Source organism: Oryzias melastigma, linkage group LG16, assembly GCF_002922805.2.
Source record: "Oryzias melastigma strain HK-1 linkage group LG16, ASM292280v2, whole genome shotgun sequence".
Classification (NCBI taxonomy): domain Eukaryota; kingdom Metazoa; phylum Chordata; class Actinopteri; order Beloniformes; family Adrianichthyidae; genus Oryzias; species Oryzias melastigma.
Window position 1 is genome coordinate 1,542,230 of NC_050527.1, and position 19,810 is coordinate 1,562,039.

Genomic DNA, 19,810 nt, shown 5'->3' on the forward strand with positions numbered 1-19,810 from the left:
TTTTGTTTTTCAGAAAAGAACAATTTAAATAGACTAAAGTAGCTCAAATATGCTACCTATAATAATCTGTACAACTTAAATGATTAGTTTAATTTTAATTTATTTTGATTTTTTGCGTAGTATTTACTGTGCTGCTTCTACAACTGAATTTCGTCACACCTCTTTCACACCGGACACGGAAGCACTGCAAAGTGGTGTGCGCACGGTATCGGCGTAACCTCCAGTTCACACCAGACATGTTCCGTGACGGTCGATAGGCGTTTCTGCTCAGCTGCGGTTATTTAGAGCATTTTTTGCCATCATCAGACACCCAAAACCACCACATTCTGTAGTCGGCCCACTGCGTTGATCTGTGTGTGTCTCAGTGTCTGTTTTTTGTGCTTATTTTCATCTCTACAGTTTTTTTAAATGCAAAAATATGATTGCATTAGTTAATGGTGGTATTTTATTGTGAAAAATTGGTAATATTTTGCAAATTGACTGGATTTTCTCATGTGTCTTGGCGTAAGTTTCTGCCAGAATCGACGCGGATTACTCAAGGCTTGCGCAAAAAGTAGACCACACACCGAAACGATCGCTGTATGACATAAGCCGGCCGCGTGCGTAATGCCGGGTTCACACAGGACGCGGAAGCGCTGCGAAGTGGTGCGTGTATTTTCTCACGAAGGTCGACAGGCCTTTCTGCTCAGCTGTGGGTTTTTAGAGCTTCAACAATTAATTTGACATCGTCCATCTTGACTTGTCACCAACTGCTCTCTGCCTCTCTCTTATTGATTGTGTTTTTAGACACCCAAAGCCACCCACCCCTGCTCTGTAGTCGGCCCACTGCGTTGATCTGTGTGTCTCAAAGTGTGTGGGGGTGTTTTTGTGTTTATATTAATCTCCACAGTCTGTTTAGTTAAAAAATATGTTCCCATTTTTAAATCGCGGTACTTTATTATGAAAAATTGCTTTTTTTTTTTTAAATTGACCAGATTTTTCATGGGTCCTAGCGTAACTTCCTGCCAGATTTGACCCGTATCACTCACGGCCTGCGCAAAAATAGAACAGACACCTAAACGATAGCTGCACGGCGCGAGCAGGACCGCGGCGCCTCCGCGTCTGGTGTGAACCAGGTGTTACAAGGTTTAATAGAGTTGATCAAAATCCCAATAATTTATTAAAATTTTGTTTTTTGTTTTACATATTTAACAGGCATAAAACAGAAAAATCTTATAAAAATGATCAAATAAAATATTAAAATTTTTTCTTTTAGTATCAAAATGTTTTAAAAAATGTTAACACGTTTGTAATAAGTAGCTTTATGATGTCACAGCTTTAGTTTTACTATAATTTGTTTATTTTCAAAAATTATACATCTACAAGTGTGCAATTAGAGCAAAGTAAAGCTGACACAGATGACAGGTAAACACAAGATGATCCGATCCAGAGCAGCACAGAGCAATGATGCAGGAGAGCCCAGAGGATCGCAGCTTTTTCTTGGCACATGTCAGACCGTCTGGTGTGGCACAAACCGGCAGAAAAGAAATATATGTGGAAAAGGCAAGCCTTCATATTCTTTATGTATGTGCAGGTTTTGAAGCTTAGCCATAGATGACCATAAATCAAAATACCAAGTTCAGAATCTCTTTGTGCTGCAGCTTCATATCGCACAGAATGATTACACCCTGAAGTCAGGGCGTCAAGCAGGAGCAGCACTCCAATCTGTCGTTTGTCGCTTCAAGTATTCTACTTTGGCAAGATAGAGAAGGACTTTTAGTAGAGAATCCCCCCACCCTAAAAAAAAAAGACAATCTCAGTGCCTAGCTCATTAAAAACAATGATAATGAGCCATTTAAATTCAAGGGCCATCTTGTTATAAAGCTAACTACATGCTCAGCACACCAACTCTGAGGGTTTCAACCAAATATCATTCAAGGATTGTAATAAAAAAACAAATAAAAGTAAAAAAGAAAAATTACTCTTGTGACCTTGGCAAATGTTCCCTTCATAAAAGATTGATTTACATTAGGTTTCTGAATCAGGGGCATCTTAATGCTCACTTCCTGCAATTTGGAACTTTGCATTTTAAGTAGATGGTCAAGTATGTTGTTGCACAGTTCAGTAAGCACTCAGGCACATATCATTAATCAGCTGATTCCCTGTTTTCCTGCAACGCAGGGACTCTAATGCATTAATAAACTCTGAGGGTATGGCTTATCAATAATTTATGACATAGAAAGGTGATTCTGAGGTCAGATTTTAATGGTTGGGTCTTGTTTTTTAGTGCCAGCAAGAATCGTCAACATCTCAAAAAATGTGTCGGTGAACGAGGGAGAAAATGTAAACCTTTATTGTCTGGCGGTCGGCCGGCCTGAGCCCACGGTCACCTGGAAGGACCAGAAATGTAAGCTACCTCCTTTTTTTCCCCGTTTGTCAGCAGATTCTCAGATCTCTTGTTTCCATGTTCCTGTTATCCCCCCGTCTGTACATTCATCCCCACCCGTGTTTCACCCGTGCAGCCTTCATCTCTTTTCACCGGCCTGTAAGCTTATCAGCATTCAGCTCATTCCCACGTCTTTATCCCTTATCCATGCATCATCAGTCTTAAACCCAGCTGTTTGTCCCATCTAAAATTCCCACTCCCACGTTTCCCCAATGTTTTTTTCCCCAAATAACCACATATTATGGGTAATTATCTCAAACGTGCCACAAGAAATCCTCAGCATCTGTCTTCATCCCTCCTGTCAGACGCCGTCACGATGCCAACAGCCACTTTTCAACAGATTCAATCAGCTCATTTTCTGCCTCTACTAGGGTTAGAAATCCAGTTGGTTCAGTGTTGTCAGGATGCTTGATTTTAAAGATGAAGGCAGAAAAGTTTGACTCCATCTGTGCTGCATTTATTACAAATCTATCAAGTTACAAGAAATGTTAAAGTTGAAGCCTTTAAGTTTTGTTAAAGAGTCACTTCTATGAAAATTGTATTTTTAGCGTGTTCTTGTAGCATTTTTCAACCTATATAAAATAATTTAAAGGGGCCATACCATGAAAATTCTACTTTGAGGTTTTAAGAGCATTTTACTGTTCATTCCTCACTGTAAAGAACCCCAAAGCTGTATTTTGATCCATTCATGCATTTAAGAGTAATCGTCTAAAAACCTGCACTCTCCGCAGCAGCCCCTCCCATACCCATTAAAACTAGTGAGTCCTATCGTGCTGACGTCAGCATGATGTGAACCGCCCCCTCCAGGAAGAATCTCCCCTGATAGCAACGTCCCCAGTCTAACATCAACACTCAATTTCTCCATGGAGCTAGCAGTGATCAGCAAAAAAAAACTTTGATTTTAGATTAACAATACCATATATCTTCCAATTGTGTCCGGTCTTTAATAAATTCCAGCTCAAACTGGTGTTTGTTACTTTAGACGTGGTTCTCCTTTCAGACCCCCCTAACCCCCCATAGTTGTACAGACACCGAGTGTATTTGTGTTGTGAACCAGTGTAGCGATGGCCAGAGCTACTAAAAGCAGATATGGCATCCATCTTTGAAGACGTTTGGATGCTGTTTATTTTCATGGGAGAAATGAAGAAAGAAATAATCTTGGATGGCGTCATGAAATGGGCGGCAGACACACGCAGGAATCTTTAAGTATAGATTCAGCTTCCGGCTACAGTTGCGATATTTCCGTCTAATAATGAGTTGTGATGAGTTTCATGTTATGTTTGGGAGCCATCTTGCCTGTAACCAGGTCCCTGTTGCAGTTTGAGACACGACAGCGGCCTCGGACGGGGCAAAGTCTCCCTTCTTGGCCACTTGCAGACAAATAGATCCATTAGCGTCTTCACTTTCCTCGCCTGGGCTGCCATCTGGCTCAAAAATGTACAACTCGTTTGCTCTGATATTGCTTGTCTAACAGGTTCACAATTTATAGTATAATTATAATTTCACAACATTTTTTTTTTATTTTTTATTTTACACCTGGGTCACATGGTAATAGGGTCCTTCAGATCCCAAATATAAGTTGATACTTCGCCCACCGTCTTCCCATTTGCTGTTTTCTTAATTTATCTTAATGGCGGATATATTTTTCATTTCGGTGCTAATTTAAACTTTTGTATTTTTTAGTATTTGACACTGTTTGAGCGCGGCACATGCTGACACCATATTTTCTTATAACCAGAATAAATGGAGACTGTTCCAATAAAATTCCTCCGGCATCGTGTGGCTTCCTGGTGCAGCACACCGCAAAAGTAACACCACAACACAGAGCAGAGATGAAGACGGTTACACTTGCCGTTTTTTTTTTCTTTTTTTTTTTGCTACGCAACTATTAGCTTGGGCATGTGAGGTGCTATAAGCTAACGGGAACAAAGGAATGCTTGTAAAAATTAATTGAGGTCAACTTCCACAATAGTCTCAGCAAATTTCAAAAGCTCTGCAGAAGATGTGCCTTGAAAAAAAAATGGCACAGGCTTTTTGATTGTTGCTAAAAATTGCATAGTTAAAAGACCACTAGGAGCGCTTTTACAATTGTAAAATATAGTTGGAGTGGGACCTCAAAGATAAGAATTATTATTACAACGATACTTGCTATATAATAAATGTTATATTCTGGTACTAACTAATGCTGAATGGATTTGGGAGAAAAGGATGCTGTTTTAGTCGAGTAGCAAACAAATAAGGATCAGGAGCTTTCTTATATTTTTCTTCCTTTTCTCTTTGTTTCCATTTTCATATATTTATAAGTAAATCTTTTTTTTCAAAATCCCATCAGAAACCCAAGGACCAATTATCACAGAAGCGAATTTCATTATTTCACTTCATTATATTCTACACAGCATGATTGGTATTCTGTAAGAACTGCCGACGATTGATTGTGGTGCACGCAGCTTTTCACAATAAATCTTTTGTATGCAGTTCTCCTATGGCTTAGATTCTGTTCCAATGAGTTCATACTGACGTCGGTTTTCTTCCTTAATGCCCTCCTGCTGGTGCTTTTTTATGCTTTTCCTTAAAGGGAAAAACTTTTATCTTAAAGCTCAGTGATGACTTTGCTTTGTGTGATATTGACATCAAGAGTTTTTTGACATTTTAGTGGAAGTATTGGATCTAAGATGAATGTCATGGGGCCTCAATGTCAAACAATAGTTTTGTCTGACTTTAAAAAGTCTGTTAGTGAAAACAGTTTTGATTGCACCTTTTCGTTTCTGACTTTGAAAAGCGTTATATAAAGAATTGTGAATAGGTCAGACCAACAGTTTCATTACGCTGCAAAACCACCTTTATTGCAGATTAGAAATTTTCTGGAGTTTTTTTCTCTCTTTTTGTCTACTTTATTAGCTTGCTTATTGTGTTCTGCTTTGTACGTCTTGTATTTGTGAACCAGCAGAATACAGTAGAATGCCGTATGCAGCAGAGATCCAACATACCCATAGATGCACAAAAATACAGTGAATAGAAGAGGGGCATGCATGAATGCACACCTGCAGGAAACACACACACACACAATCTTACATCACAAACTGTGCAGTTGTCCTCACTCGAATGCCTGCAACATTTCTCCTCTGTCAGCAGTAATCCTCTCTCGCCGTCCCCACCATCTAACCCCCCAACTTCATTGCCTCATAACCCCTCAGCTCTCAGAGAATGAGATAGGACCCACATTGCTATTCCAAAGGAGTCTCTGCAACCAAGCCATCAGTTGCAGGAGACCTGGGGCACTGGAGTAAGGGGAGGGTTGTGGAGCCAAAAGAAACAGCAAGAAGCTGCTGGCCATCTGTCCCCATTACTCAGAAACTGCAGAGAGAAGCTGCGGGGAGGGGCGGGGAAGAGAGAGTGCAACTCGCTTGGAGAACATTTTACTGTGTGTGTGCACTCGGAGTTTGTGGATTAAAAGGAAGTGCAGCACTTTGGAGGTCACCGGGACCCACTAAAGGTCTCTGGCCGCTTTGCAATTTGTGTGCAGTTACCTGGGACCTTACTTAGTGATAGTGTGCCGTGCTGTAATTTGTGGGCAGCACCTTCTCCTCCTTCACCTCCACTAAAGTACAGATCTGCTTAGTCTATTCTTTAATCCTGGCACCCATTAGTTAACTCACTGAGGAGAATTTAATAAAATGAGGATTTTGTCTTAAATCTAAATACCGTTTTACGCTGCAGAGACTTGTCAACTAATGTCTCAATTTAGAAAGGATGAGCACACTGGCAAGATGAATGGCTGTGACATTGGGGAGGAGGTGACATGGGCTTTTGGTTCAGGCTGGTACACATATGGATCATTGACCATAAATGAGAACCGGAATGAGTGACTCCTCCCCCCCTAGCATTCTTAATAGAAGTACCCGCTGGCTCCAAGAAGCCAATTGAGAAATAAACAGCTATTACCAACTCATTATATTTGTCAGACTAACCATTCTTGCTCTGCTACCATTTTTGGCATGTTCTTGCTCTTTCGTTCTTGCATTTACTAAACCCCGCCTCCACTTCCTGATTGGCGAAAGTGGTTGCCACAGAAATGGTGATTTACTAGAAGCAGTCACTGCTTACTGACATCGTCTGGCTCCAACATGGCGGCGTCCATATCACAAAAAAATGGCTGACTTGACTTTATTTTGTTGGAGCCAAAAATAAGCCATTTTTAAGGGTGACGCCTCAATCACTTGGTCCAGTTCTCATAAACAGTCAATGGTATGAATACTACCATCAAAGAGTTCAAATCAGTTTATACTAAAATTCTCTGTTTTTATTTTCAGCAAAACCTCAGCTAAAATCTGAAGAACTTGCATGTAAGAAAACCGTTTTGTTGGCTTTAGCTTTACTGCTGTGATGATCAATGCAGGAAAAACACTTTAGTTTAAAAAAAGGTTTGTTGAAAATAAATACCGGAAAATCACTAAAAGTAATTGTAAAAAGACGTAACATTTTTGTGAAATCAAACCAAAATCCATCCAATCTTTTGCTACAAGTTACAGGAATTAAGAAGTGGTGCTCACAAAAATAATAGAAGTGATTGGGTAATTTTCCCCCTGACTGACAATGTAATAAGAAAATTGAACTCAAGGGAGATTTTAAAAAATGTCGCTGTGGCTTTTTGTTTTGCTTATGTGTCTTAAAGTGTGGAGAAACAACACAAATGCAGCAGGAAACAAAACTAAATCAATTAAAAGGTTTTGCAAAAGCATGAAATGTTTTAAACAAATTGACAAAATACAACAAAAGGCATATAATGGACAACTTGAGGTTTGAGGTTTTAAATAGCCAAGATGCAAAAAATTAAAGATATACGCCGAGGAAAATTTTGTTTTCTTAACATGTTCTTGAGGCATTTTCTCATAACAGAGGACATATATGAAGAAATTTAAGTCTTAAATTGCACTTCTGAGTATTTCTTTTTTCAAATCACTTTGAATCAGGAGCAGACACAAAAATTGTAATAAGCTTGTAGTTGTAGCATAGAAGCTACTATGTTCATCAAGCCACCAGCTTACTGCTCCGCTTCATTCCAATGCATCCACTTGTAGACAAGTCTTCAATTTCCTCATCTTAGGTGGAATCGGGCTCAAAACTGGACAGCAGGATATCTTATTTTTGTTGCACCGGAAATATGTTGGAAGCTGTAAGCTAGCAGGAGACAGGGATGGATGTCAGGATTTGAATAGTCCCGCCCACAAATTTTCAATGAACTCCTGTCACTCCACAGAAACAAAGTCCTAAAAGAATTTTATTTTTTTTATTAATTTTGGATTTAAAAAAAAGACAAAATCATAATTAAAAGACGATTGTGAACACTTTTAAAAATAGATTTAAAAGATGATTTTAGTGGAGACTTAAGCTAAGCTAAAATCGAGGCATTACCTAACACACACAATGGCCACAAAAATGAGGGAAACAAAAAAAAAGAGATGGGCAGACTGCAAAAAAACTTCCTGTGACACTGATTCACATCCTTTGTTTTTTTAAAAAAACTTTTGATTTCTTTCTTCTTTCTTTCCCTAACGAGCTTTGCCGGTCATTGATCCTTTAAGCTAACTCTTTAGACTTCCCTACATGCGTTTCACACTGAGTGACTCTCAAAGAGCCAAAGGAAAATTATATCCTGTCATGCTCTCCCATCAAAGTTCCTACTGAAAATTTTGATTAGACCTTTGTAATTTTTACTGATTTCTACACACCTGGAGCACATGCCCCCTCTCCTAGTGTTTACACCAAGTAGTCAGCCTCACCGTCTTTGTTAGTCTGTTTTTTGGCCTTTGTTAGATTACCTTCTCCTACAGAGCCTTGAATTTTTTAAAGTTCATCTTTGTTTTATACCTGCCTGCCAGCAAGTCTGCATCTGTGACCTGTGTGGATCAGAACGAGAAAGGCAAATCAAAGAGTTTTTCACTACAAAAGACTTTCACGAAGATTTAGTCGGCTCCGTGCAGGTGGAGCACAAATAATTAATCATCAAAAGATAACAGTTTCTAATAAAATCGGTGGTTTCAAATTTGGAATCCAACTAAAGATGAAAGGAAAAATCTCTGGGAACTTTCAAAGACAAGCGGAAACGGTGACGCCTGGAACTTTTTGTCGAGAAAACATGCACAAATAGGATTATTGTGACCATGTCCACATGCTAAAAACTCACTCAACTGCTAGGAAAAGAGTCAGTGTGAGTATAAATAGAGACGTTCACATATTTAGATATTAAAAACTTTTTGATAACTTTAAAAACTTTTAAAGAATTTGCCTGGAGACTGTTCATATTCATGAGAAACGCAGGAAACACAAGCACCTACAAACAAAAAGTAGCAAAGATTAAGTGAAGTTGTGATCATGTGACCTGGTGGTTTGATTTCACACAGTTTCAGATTCTACTGTCTATTTTAGCTGGATATGACAATAGGGAACCACAGAGGCATCAACCCGTGGATGAGACAGACTTGACTGACTGATGTTATAAATGCTCCCACAGCCTGTTGTAAAGCTTAAGAGCTGTCACATGTCAATCAGAAGGCCCAATCCTGAGCCCCCTCTGAGCCCAGTTTTAATGTCAAACATTAAAAAAAGAATATGGGTTGAGGAACTCCCCAGTGCAGTTTCCTGGGATAATACGCGTTGACACAAAAGTGAACAAAATCTTATAGACTTTGAAACCAAATGGAAATATTCAATTGAATTGCACAATAAAGGCATAGAAACCATTTACTGAGTTTTCCTCCACAACCACCTCCATCTATTAGAACTCTTAAATTCAAGTCCAATCCAAAACAGCACACATTTGTACTTGAAGGGATTAAAGAGATTTTCTCATGAAAGATATATATATCAAGATAATTAAAACTACGTCCAAATGCAACTTTTTCCCCCACGACTTCTTCCTACCACTTTCTTTAGCCCTTCAAACAGAGAGTTAAAGAAAAATAGAGTTTTCAAATTTGGATGTTACTCCCACTCGATGATCCGGTCATCTAAGTTAACACAGAGCCGCTAGCGCTCGGAAATACTGTACATAACTTTGGTTTTATAACTTTAAAAAAAGTCGTGCTAAAACAAAAAGTCGTTACTTCTATTTAAGTGTAAAGTTATGTGCTTCAGAGCCCAAACACGCCCTCCACTGCAAGGGTTAGCCCTTGAAAAAAACAATTTTGGACAACCCTACCCCTTCAAATGCCCTATAATTGAAGGGGTAGGGAGAAGCTGTAGGTGTGAAATTTTAGTGAATCTCAGCAGACGAAAAAATGCAGTTAGAAAAAGTTTGTGTTTGTTACGTTCAAAATACATTGGGCAAGCCACAAGCTCCCTGATTCAACCCTCTTGCAGACAAATAGATCCATGTAAGTCTTTGTTTACCTCATCCGAACTATCATCTGGTTCGAAAATATACAGCTGGATAGCTAAATTACTCGCCATTTGTGTTGCTCCAGTAGTGTCAGTTTGGGGTTGTGAAGGCTGTAAGCTAGTGGGAGAGACTGTAATCAAAGGGATGATGGGAAATGAGTGCAGCCTTACTCCATGGCAACACAATTCAAAGGCAAATTTCTGCATTTCTCCTGCCACTTTGCAGAAAATATGTAAAAAAATGACATTTTTTTTTTATTTTGCCTAAAAGCTGCATAACCATAATTAAAAGACCACTGGGAATGTGTTTACAATAGATCAAAATATGATTGGAATGGGACTTTAAAAAATAACAACATTTGGGATAAAATAGAAATTACTGAGAAGTGGAGTGTTTATGGGAAATTAATTGAGTATCTACATCAGAAGGATTGTGAACAATATTTTGGATTAACTCAAAATAAAACCACTCCTGCTGTGCTTGAGATAATAAAGGAACTCGTCACTCAGCACGCTTTTACTTTATACTGGCTCAGTGGGGGGAGAACGAGCTTTAGCACGCTTTGGGTGCTCATACAATGAGTCTTAGGAGTTTATTCAGTTTGGGTTTTGAAGATAATTTAATGTTTTTGTAACGGTCTGAAACATCCATGAAAGTATCCGGAAATGCTTCTGTAAAGATTAAAGATCAAATCCCAAAGAGCAAAAGTGAAATATCCTATATGTCCTGACCACATCTTAGGCAAACGAAGCACAGATCCAACTCCAGAAAGGCTTTCACAGTAAGAAAGTGGAATAAACTGCTTGGAAAAGAGGTTAAGAAGTGATTTCAAAGGAGTGAGAAGCACTACGCTTTGATGGGCTTCCTGTGTCTTTCAGCTCAAATAACATGCATTTCAAACCTTGCTGTTTCCAATGAAAGCGTGTCAGCCCGTCCATCCTTCTTTGTTTCACCCTAAAATCAGACCTCTTAGCATGACTGTAGTTATTGTGATGGAAGTGGAAAGGAGGAGATCGAAAATCAAGTGGCGTGAGGATTCAGTCAGGCTCACAGAGCTGCCGCAGAAGGAGATCACAGTTTGACTGTAGGGGAAGCTGGAATTCTGGGTCCTTCCTACGCCCCCCCCCCCCCCTTCTTTCATTTACTCTCCCTCTTCCTCCCCTCTAAGGTGCAATCCAACTATCTCTGGTGGTCAGGAGTCAGGCTCCTTCAAAAGCTGTAAGTGGTTGATGGAGCTGTATTTTAAGGCCATTGTAGGAGTGCCAGAGGCCGGCTCTGCTCTGATATTATCTCCCATCAAAGTAGTGGAGGGGGGGGTGTTAGCACGGGTCCGCAGATCTCAGAGGATGGAGAGTCAGAGTGCTGACACATTGCATCATGCATTTTTTTTGGAGGATTTCTCCAAGTCCATGAAACAGTCAACCATGTCAAATAACTAAACTCCTCACCGCTTCTTGCTCCGCGTTGTTACAGCTCCGTCTTTTCTTATGTAATTCCGGCTTCACTCTCTGTACAGTATCTCTCTTAAATTACCCTTCTATTTATGCAATGCTCAGTCTAGCGCTCAGCTGTCGTGTATCCTCTTTTGTAATCCTCTGCATCTGCTTTGTGCGATTTTATCTTTTCTTTTTTCACCCGCCGTCACAACACCTCCTCCTCCTCCTCTCCTGGCAAAGTTGGGCTCTCTGGCTGAAAACAGAGATGTCAGACGAGGGCTACATTTATTAAACTAATGGAATGAGTGAACAACATTGCACCTCTCATCCCATCACCCAGTGCCTGGCTGTCTGTGCACGCTCTCTGGGGTGGCACCAGCAGCCGCTGCCACGGTTGTCGTGCGCCGCTTAGCTTGTGCCACAGCAGCTGCAAATAATCGTCTCCAGCTCAGTAGCCGCACTAATAATCCTCCAGTATAATCTTCAATTAGAAGCGCGGCGCTAATCTCTGACAGGAATAATCGCGCCGTTTAGAGTGGAATTTTTTTTTTCATGGAGCCACTGTTTGTGTTTGTCTCAAAGCATGCTCAAAAAGCGTTAGGAAAGCTAAAGGTCCACACATTGGTGTGTGTGGTATTTCCTTTTTACTTTTTTTTTTGTTTTTTTAATGATGGAAGCTCTATAAATGGAAAAACTTAGCAGCAGTTTAAAGCTGGATGTTCTTGTTAGTGGTGAGATTATATATAACTCTGTGCTCCATAGTCTGACATATTTAATGGGCTAAACTGGAGGGGGGCAAGTCATAATGGGTTTGGAGGCTGTGAGACAGCTGGCTGCTGAGGTTTGCAGAGAAGAGAGTCCACAAATTCAGTTTTTTTTTCTCCTTTCTCAAACCATCAAGCCACTAACTCCCCCGGTATGTGTTCCCGGCCTGTCCTCTCGACTCTCCCCCGTAACAGATTTTTTCCGTTGTTCATCGCCCAAGGAAAAAAAAAGACTAAAGTGTGAGTCTGACAAATTTGGTTTCAGCAGCACTTGGGAGTTTGCTAATAACATAACATTCACATGTTCTTCTCACTATGTAATACAGTGAATTACACCCTTGTCCCCTGATGCTGTGAAGGTAATGGTGTCATTTATGTTGAAATGTGTATAAATGAAAACCAACTTAGCAGTGACTTCAAGAGCAAGGCGGCACAAGCTACAAGATAATTCAACGCTGGACTTTTAATTAAAATTACATTGATTTACCCCTTTACATCAATAACACAAAGAATCATTTTCATTTTCTCTTGGCTTTGGGAATCCTTCTCATTGACCTTATCAAGGTCATCATGTTTGTCAAACTGCGTGTGGTCGCATCTCAATGATAAAGAATAAATATGTGACCTGTGTCACATTATAATTGATAACAATGACCTTTGATTTCACATTTTATGCAACAGACGGCCTAGTGAGTGAAGGAGAGTTCCTGGACATCACAGAGATCAAGCGGCAGCAGGCCGAGGACTATGAATGCATCACCAACAATGGCGTGGCTCCGCCTGACCAGCGCAAGGTCAAAGTCACCGTCAACCGTAAGTACCCACAGTCGCCCAGTGGTCATAACTCAGCTGAACCTCTTGTACATAATTATGTGTTTATAATATATGTACATTCTTAACATGCATTGTTATGTATGCATGTTAATTTATTTCTTTGCAAGCACTTTTCTGCCTCGTCTGTAACCCGTTTGGTTCAGGTGTATGCTAATAAGTCTGTCTGTTCATTCTTTACGTCGTCAGACCCTCCCATGATCACAGACACCAGGAACACGGTGGCTCATTTGGGAAAGATAGCAATCCTGCGCTGTGAAGCAGTGGCAGTCCCACCAGCCTCCTTTGAGTGGTTCAGAGATGACCACAGGTGAGATCACCAACAGCACCACTGCTGATCCGAGAGTTCTGCCAAAAATCTGTGACATAGTTTAATGCATTTCTTTAAAGTCTAATACTACAAACAGGTATATGATGTACTTTTAAGAACTGCGCATCCCAAACACAGATTCTTGAATGCGGTTTTAGCAACTCAATTTCAATATTTGAAAGACTTAGTGTCTTCTAATTCCAGAAAGGCAAAAGACACAGTTATTAATCACTCCTTCATGATCAATTTTTTATACGTTTGGCATTTCCATGAATTACACTCTCCCTCCAGGAAGAATCTGCTCTGACAGCTCCGCCCCCAGACTAACACAAAACCCAATTTGACCTCTTATCCAGTGATGATCAGCAGAATACCGTATATCTTCCAGTTGTGTCCTGTCTTTAATAAATTCCAGCTCAAACATTGGGTTATAGTTTTAGACTCTGCTGTGCATTTGAACTCAACCTTCCAGGCCCAGGATAGACAGTCTATCACAAGGTCACTGTCAGCTTTTTAAAAAACGTTTTAAGGAGGTTAAAAAATATATTTTAAAAAGTGCATAAAATATTTATTCTCATACTTTACACCAAGTACATTTGTCTATAGTATGTTTTTTTTTTTTTTTTAAAGAAAAAGTTTAGAATAACAGTTTTAGCATCAAAAGGTAGACAGAATGTGTATTAAAATGCATTTCAAAGTTAAAATAGCTCACACTTCATTGGGCAACTTTGAAAATAGTTAAGTTAAAAGTGGCTGAAATAAAAGGTGAAAAATAAATATAGCTGATGATGTCAATTTGACCTTAGATTCCTTAGACAGTCTATTGTTATATAAACATGTGCAAAATATAAACCTGCTGTATTTTTCATTTTGCATCCCAAAAGTAACTGTTCCCCTATCATTTATAAATAGTCCAAACGCATTAAAATGGGTCATGATGATTTGGCATCAGAGAAAAACGCACAGAGATTTCTAAATGAGGTTTTGTCTGCGAGGCAGCAAACTATAACAGGCCCCAAAAGGACTTTATTTCCTTACAATGGGAATTGGTTGTTAGTAGCAGGTAAGTGAATATCTACAGGACTCCTTGTTGCAGGAATGTCACAAGAGAGAATATAAAATCACAAGATGAGTTGTTTTGTGTTACTTTCTGCTTCTGTCCTTCTCATTACTGCCACCCAGGCCAGTGGAGAATGACAACACATTGAAGATCACACACGAGAAGACGCGCTCGCTGCTGATGTTCACCAATGTGACAGAGAAAAATTTTGGCAACTACACTTGCTATGCCAGAAACCGTCTGGGTGAATCCAGCGCCAGTATGCTGCTGTTTCGTAAGTTAACCCAGAACTCAATGTATCTGTATGCTGACTTTATTTAACAATAGAGCTTCAATTTATCCAATGTCACGATCAAGGTACAAAAGATTGGTCTCTGCACTCCGAAAAGATATGCAGTGTCACTGTTTTACCGTGTCGCCCCATCTGTTTGTGCTCTGCACAGCATTTCCTCCGTGCTCCCACTCCCTCCGTCTTTCTATTTTCTTTATTCTCCACCCCATTAAAGCTTTGCTCGCCTTCATTACAGCCTTTTTCACTTCTGTGCGTTTCACACTGTTACCCTCCATCTCCCGTCCATACACAACCAATGCCCACACGCTCAAACACACACTCTGCTTCGTCATGTTACCCAAGAAGTTGTCATTTCTCTCAGAGCCCAATTCACATTAACCGTCCCCAATGAGCGAGTTCCTACCCATCCATTTGCCATCACCCCCCACCCCCCTTCACCCTTTAGTGCATTTGGCATTACCATCTTAAGTGAGTCCTTCATCTATCCCCTTTCTTCTTTCATTCCTTTCGCCATTATCTCAGCCAGTCTTTCTTCAATGAATCACTCGTCTATCAGATGTCTTCCTGCTCTCTTTTTCGCCATATCAACTTTGGCGGACTATCTCCCTTTCAGCTGTCCTTCTCTCCCAATCTTCTCTTGTCATCATTAAAACTCAATGAACTACTTACTTCTCGCCACCTGATACAAAGAAAATTGAATCATGATGAGATTTTCTTGTAGTGTACTGTCTCAGTCCTGTTTATTTAGCAGTTTGTTTTTACTTATTTGTTTACTATTTTAGAGGTGACTCGTGTTGCATTGGTGCAATATCTGTCTGCCAAACAAAATAGCAACAACAAGAGGGTCAATTATGAGACAACTAAAACCAAGAAGGTCTAACAAAAGCAGGATTTGTTTATAGGTCTCAGAAGTATTTGTTTCAACAAAAGAATGTACAATTAGATGTTTATGTATTGATTTCTTCTAGAGATTTAACAATTAATCAACTCAACGATTAATCGACTTATATTCCTATATTCCAACCAGTTCGATCTGTTTGAGGCAAGTTGTTAATCAAATCAACTTATACTATTATAGGATGTGTTAAAATAAAATAAATTGATTATATTAATACTGGGAAAATGCCATTTGGATTGAGGTACGGTAGGTTTATTTTACTCTAATCAATGTGAAAACAAACAAAACGTCATAACAATGGACAACACATGTGGTGGCAGCAAAAACAATGATCATACAGGATGGTATGATATTCTAACAATTTTCCATTTGTATCATTTTTATGTTGTAAAACAACAATGGGTTGAACTTTATTAAACCAAAATGTAAATGGATTTGCTATTAAATTTTGTTTATTTGTACACATTTCCTTTCCACTTGATCATCTTGCAAATACCTGGTACTGTTCAGTACCAGGTATTTATCTCTCGAGTCATAATGGTTACATTTTTGGCTAAAGATATCCTGGATCGATTTTAAGTCAGTAAAAAATTGACTATAAATCGTATTGTCAACCACAAATTATGATATGAATCTAAATGGTAAAATGAATAATTACACACCTGTAACTGTCTAAATTTGGCCCATTTTTTTTTTTGATTTGCCAAAATCACCAAAATGCATTGATACCAATGGCATCCATTTACCTGAAATTTAGATTAGAAGACATAATGTTCAAGATTATTTACTGTAAATGTTCAGCATTTATAAAAAGTAAAGCAAACTTGTTAAAGTTTGCTATATAGGCTCTTTTATAGAAAATGTTTTTTTTCCATTACAGTCTCTGAATTAAGAACCCAAGTCACATATTTGAGGTAATTTGTATGCCTAATGCTGGTTACTCTATACAGTAACCTGGTGAGTTACCATGCCAACAAAGAGTCTGAGCTATGTTAATCGCTATTTTAGTGCCACCAGCAAAGGGTCATTATACATAGAGAATTTCTATTTAATATCAGAGTCCTTCTGTTACTTATTTCCACTCTTCAAATTTGTTTTTCAAAACATTAATGTGTTTAGTTGATCCTCCAGCCTTTTTACCTATAGTTTTCATTTGCATGCAGCCCTCAACTCCTAGAGCCATTTAAGTAGACTCCACAATTATGTGACAAAAGAAAGAAAAAAATCTACAACAATATATAAGTAATATTTTATGATTTCAAACATATGTTAAAAGTATGCTGAAGTTTGAACTGCCAGGAAGGTCAAAAAGGACAGTCTAAACAAAACACAAATGAACAACTACAGACCGATATTAAACCTGCCATTTTTAAGTAAGATCATTGAAAAAGTTGTTTTCCATCAGCTAAATGAATTCTTAATAAAAAACAACTGCTATGATGTCTTCCAGTAAGGCTTCAGACAGAACCACAACACTGAAACGGCTCTGACCAAAGTGCCTAATGGCATACGTTTGAATACAGACAGTGGAAATATGTCAGTGCTAGTTTTACTGGATCTCAGTGCTGCGTTTGATACAGTCGACCACGCAATTCTACTCAGACGACTGGAAAACTGGGTGGGTCTCACTGGGCCAGTACTAAACTGGTTCAAAACGTACTTAGAAAACAGGAAATATTTTGTGTCAATTGGTAACTTCACTTCTGAGCCAATAGAAATTACATGTGCAGTACCCCAAGGCTCCATCCTGGGACCACTTCTATTTATCCTCTACATGCTCCCACTGGCCCAGGTTATAAAGAACAACAACATTAGTTACCATAGCTATGCAGATGACACACAGATATATATTAGACTGACACCAGGAGACCGAGGCCCTGTACAGGCTCTTGGTAAATGCATTGAGGACATTAATGACTGGATGTGTCACAACTTACTTCAATTAAACAAAAACAAAACTGAGGTTATTGTCTTTGGGGCTAAAGAAAAAAGGTTAGACGTCACTACAGAGCTTCAATCTATTCAACTAAAAACTACCAACCAGGCCAGAAACTTGGGTGTAGTGATAGACACAGACCTAAATTTTGATAAACACATTAAGGCAGTCACTAAATCAGCCTATTATCATCTCAAAAATATCTCAAGGATTAAAGATCTGATGTCTAAGCAGGACCTGGAGAAACTAGTGCATGCTTTCATCTTTAGTCGACTTGATTACTGTAACAGTGTTTTTACAGGACTACCAAAAAAATCCATCAGGAAACTGCAGCTTATTCAGAACTCTGCTGCTCGGGTTCTCACAAGGACCAAGAAAGTAGACCACATCAGTCCAGTTCTGAGGTCTTTACACTGGTTACCTGTCTGTCAGAGGATAGACTTTAAAGTTCTGTTACTGGTTTATAAAGCTTTGAATGGTTTAGCACCAAAATACATGACTGACCTCCTGACCCAGTATGTACCAGCCAGACCTCTCCGGTCATCAGGATCCGGTCTTTTATCAGTTCCTAGAGTCAGAACTAAACATGGAGAAGCTGCATTCAGCTTCTATGCACCACAGATCTGGAACAGACTTCCAGAAAACCTTAGATCAGCTGAAACACTCAGTGTATTTAAATCCAGGTTAAAGACTCACCTGTTCTCAGCTGCATTTGATTAATATGTATTCATTTGATTTTCTTCAACACCAATTTTTGCTCAAACTTGAACAAAATCATCAAAAATAGGGCATTTGTTGGCTTTTGCTTACAGGAGGTCCTGTAAGTTCAACTTTTTATTTATCTTTCTTTCAGTTAGAATGTACAATACATACAATGTACTTAAGAAAAAGAACAGAAGTAGGATGAAGACCAAGTCTTATAAATCCCTAAGCCATTCTTATTATTTTATCTGATACAAATAGATGACTAAATGAGTGGATATTATCAAAAACAAAATGAAAACCCATAATAAAAACAATAAGACAAACAGGTTCACTATAGTTACATCATGCTGCCTGCAAAACAATCATTTATTTTTTACATTTAAACTTAAAACAAATACTTCAACACCTTTTCAGGTCATTATCCAAGTAATTCAATTGTTAACCCCAGCAAAGGAAATAGTAATTTGCTTAAGTGTAGTTTTTACTTTAGATACTGTAAAGTCATAATTTCTTCTACTAATTCCTTCATTTATAACAAAAAGATCTTGTAATCTACATGGCAACATAAAATTTTGGCCTTAAACATAACCAGCAGTGTCTGCAAAGAACATAAATCTTTAATTTGAGTATTAGTGACTTAAAAAAAATAGTATTTTAAGGAAAAGAACTGGTATCACCTACCATCTTAAATAATTTTGACTTTTGCAAAACTATTTTAAAAAGAAAAAATCTCATAAATGGAAAATATTGTGTGGTATCAATTATTTTTTTAAAATCATAGGTGAGGATTTTTATTCCCCTTTGCTCCCATTTTCACAAGACCTGAATGCTAAAGCGCAGAGGCATTTACAAAGCCTGTTCACGCACTGACCAAATCAAGGACAAATTATTCTAGTTTAAGCTTACTCTCTAAAACCCTATTAAGTAAAAAGACAAAAGTTTATTTTTCCAATTCCCAAATAGTTCTTAATCTTTATTTCACTAAACAAATAACACTTTTTTATTTATTTATTTATTTATCTACATATATAAAGCTATATTTTGGTTCATAAATACTTAATTCAGGGAATTTAAATTAACTCCTTTCTGCAACATTCATTTTATTAATCTATAGCCAAACACACTTACACGCTCTGTGACTAATGTATGGTGCCATATAACAGGAGGAATTCAGAAATGGAGGTGTAGTTATACACATTAATCCAGGTTGCATGTTAAGCATGTTCTTGTGTCTTGACTGGCGCATTAGTAACTTAACGCCATTAGCTTTTGACGTGTGTCAAAATGTATGCTGGTTAATGAGTATAAATAACAACCCTGAATATATTAACACAAGCTTTTCGTGCCTCCGTTACACGAGACGGAACACATTCAGGTTACTTAAATACTCCTTCCTAATCAGTTGTGTTAAAAACAGACGCAGCTAAGTAAAATTAATGACTTCTACACTTTATTGTTACCAATATGACGTGTTATGCTCAAGGGAAGTAGTAAAGTGGATAGAGTCAATGACTTTTTTGATGCTTTAAGTTATTTAGGGGACTTTTATTGACTTGAACCATCTGTAGTCTTATCGGTCTGATGGTTTAAACAGCTAATTATCCAACCTAAATGTGGGCATTTATGCACCAGCCTTGGATGTTATTTTAATAAAACATGAGCAATGCATTTATCATGATGGGAATAAAGATGCATATAATGAAAATACTGAATTTCATGGACCCAGTATTGAGGTAAATATATATATATAATACATATATTTTAAACAGCTTTAA

At 38.4% G+C, this 19,810-nt stretch overlaps 1 protein-coding gene across 1 annotated transcript in view; it reads left to right on the forward strand.

The window, feature by feature from the left end:
• iglon5 (IgLON family member 5) overlaps positions 1-19,810 on the forward strand; it is a 151,639-nt gene that overhangs the window by 124,828 nt on the left and 7,001 nt on the right. The window contains exons 4-7 of the mRNA XM_024267560.2: positions 2,267-2,386; positions 12,685-12,816; positions 13,024-13,144; positions 14,327-14,478. Coding sequence (XP_024123328.1) covers positions 2,267-2,386; positions 12,685-12,816; positions 13,024-13,144; positions 14,327-14,478 — 525 coding nt within the window. The remainder of the gene's footprint in view (positions 1-2,266; positions 2,387-12,684; positions 12,817-13,023; positions 13,145-14,326; positions 14,479-19,810) is intronic.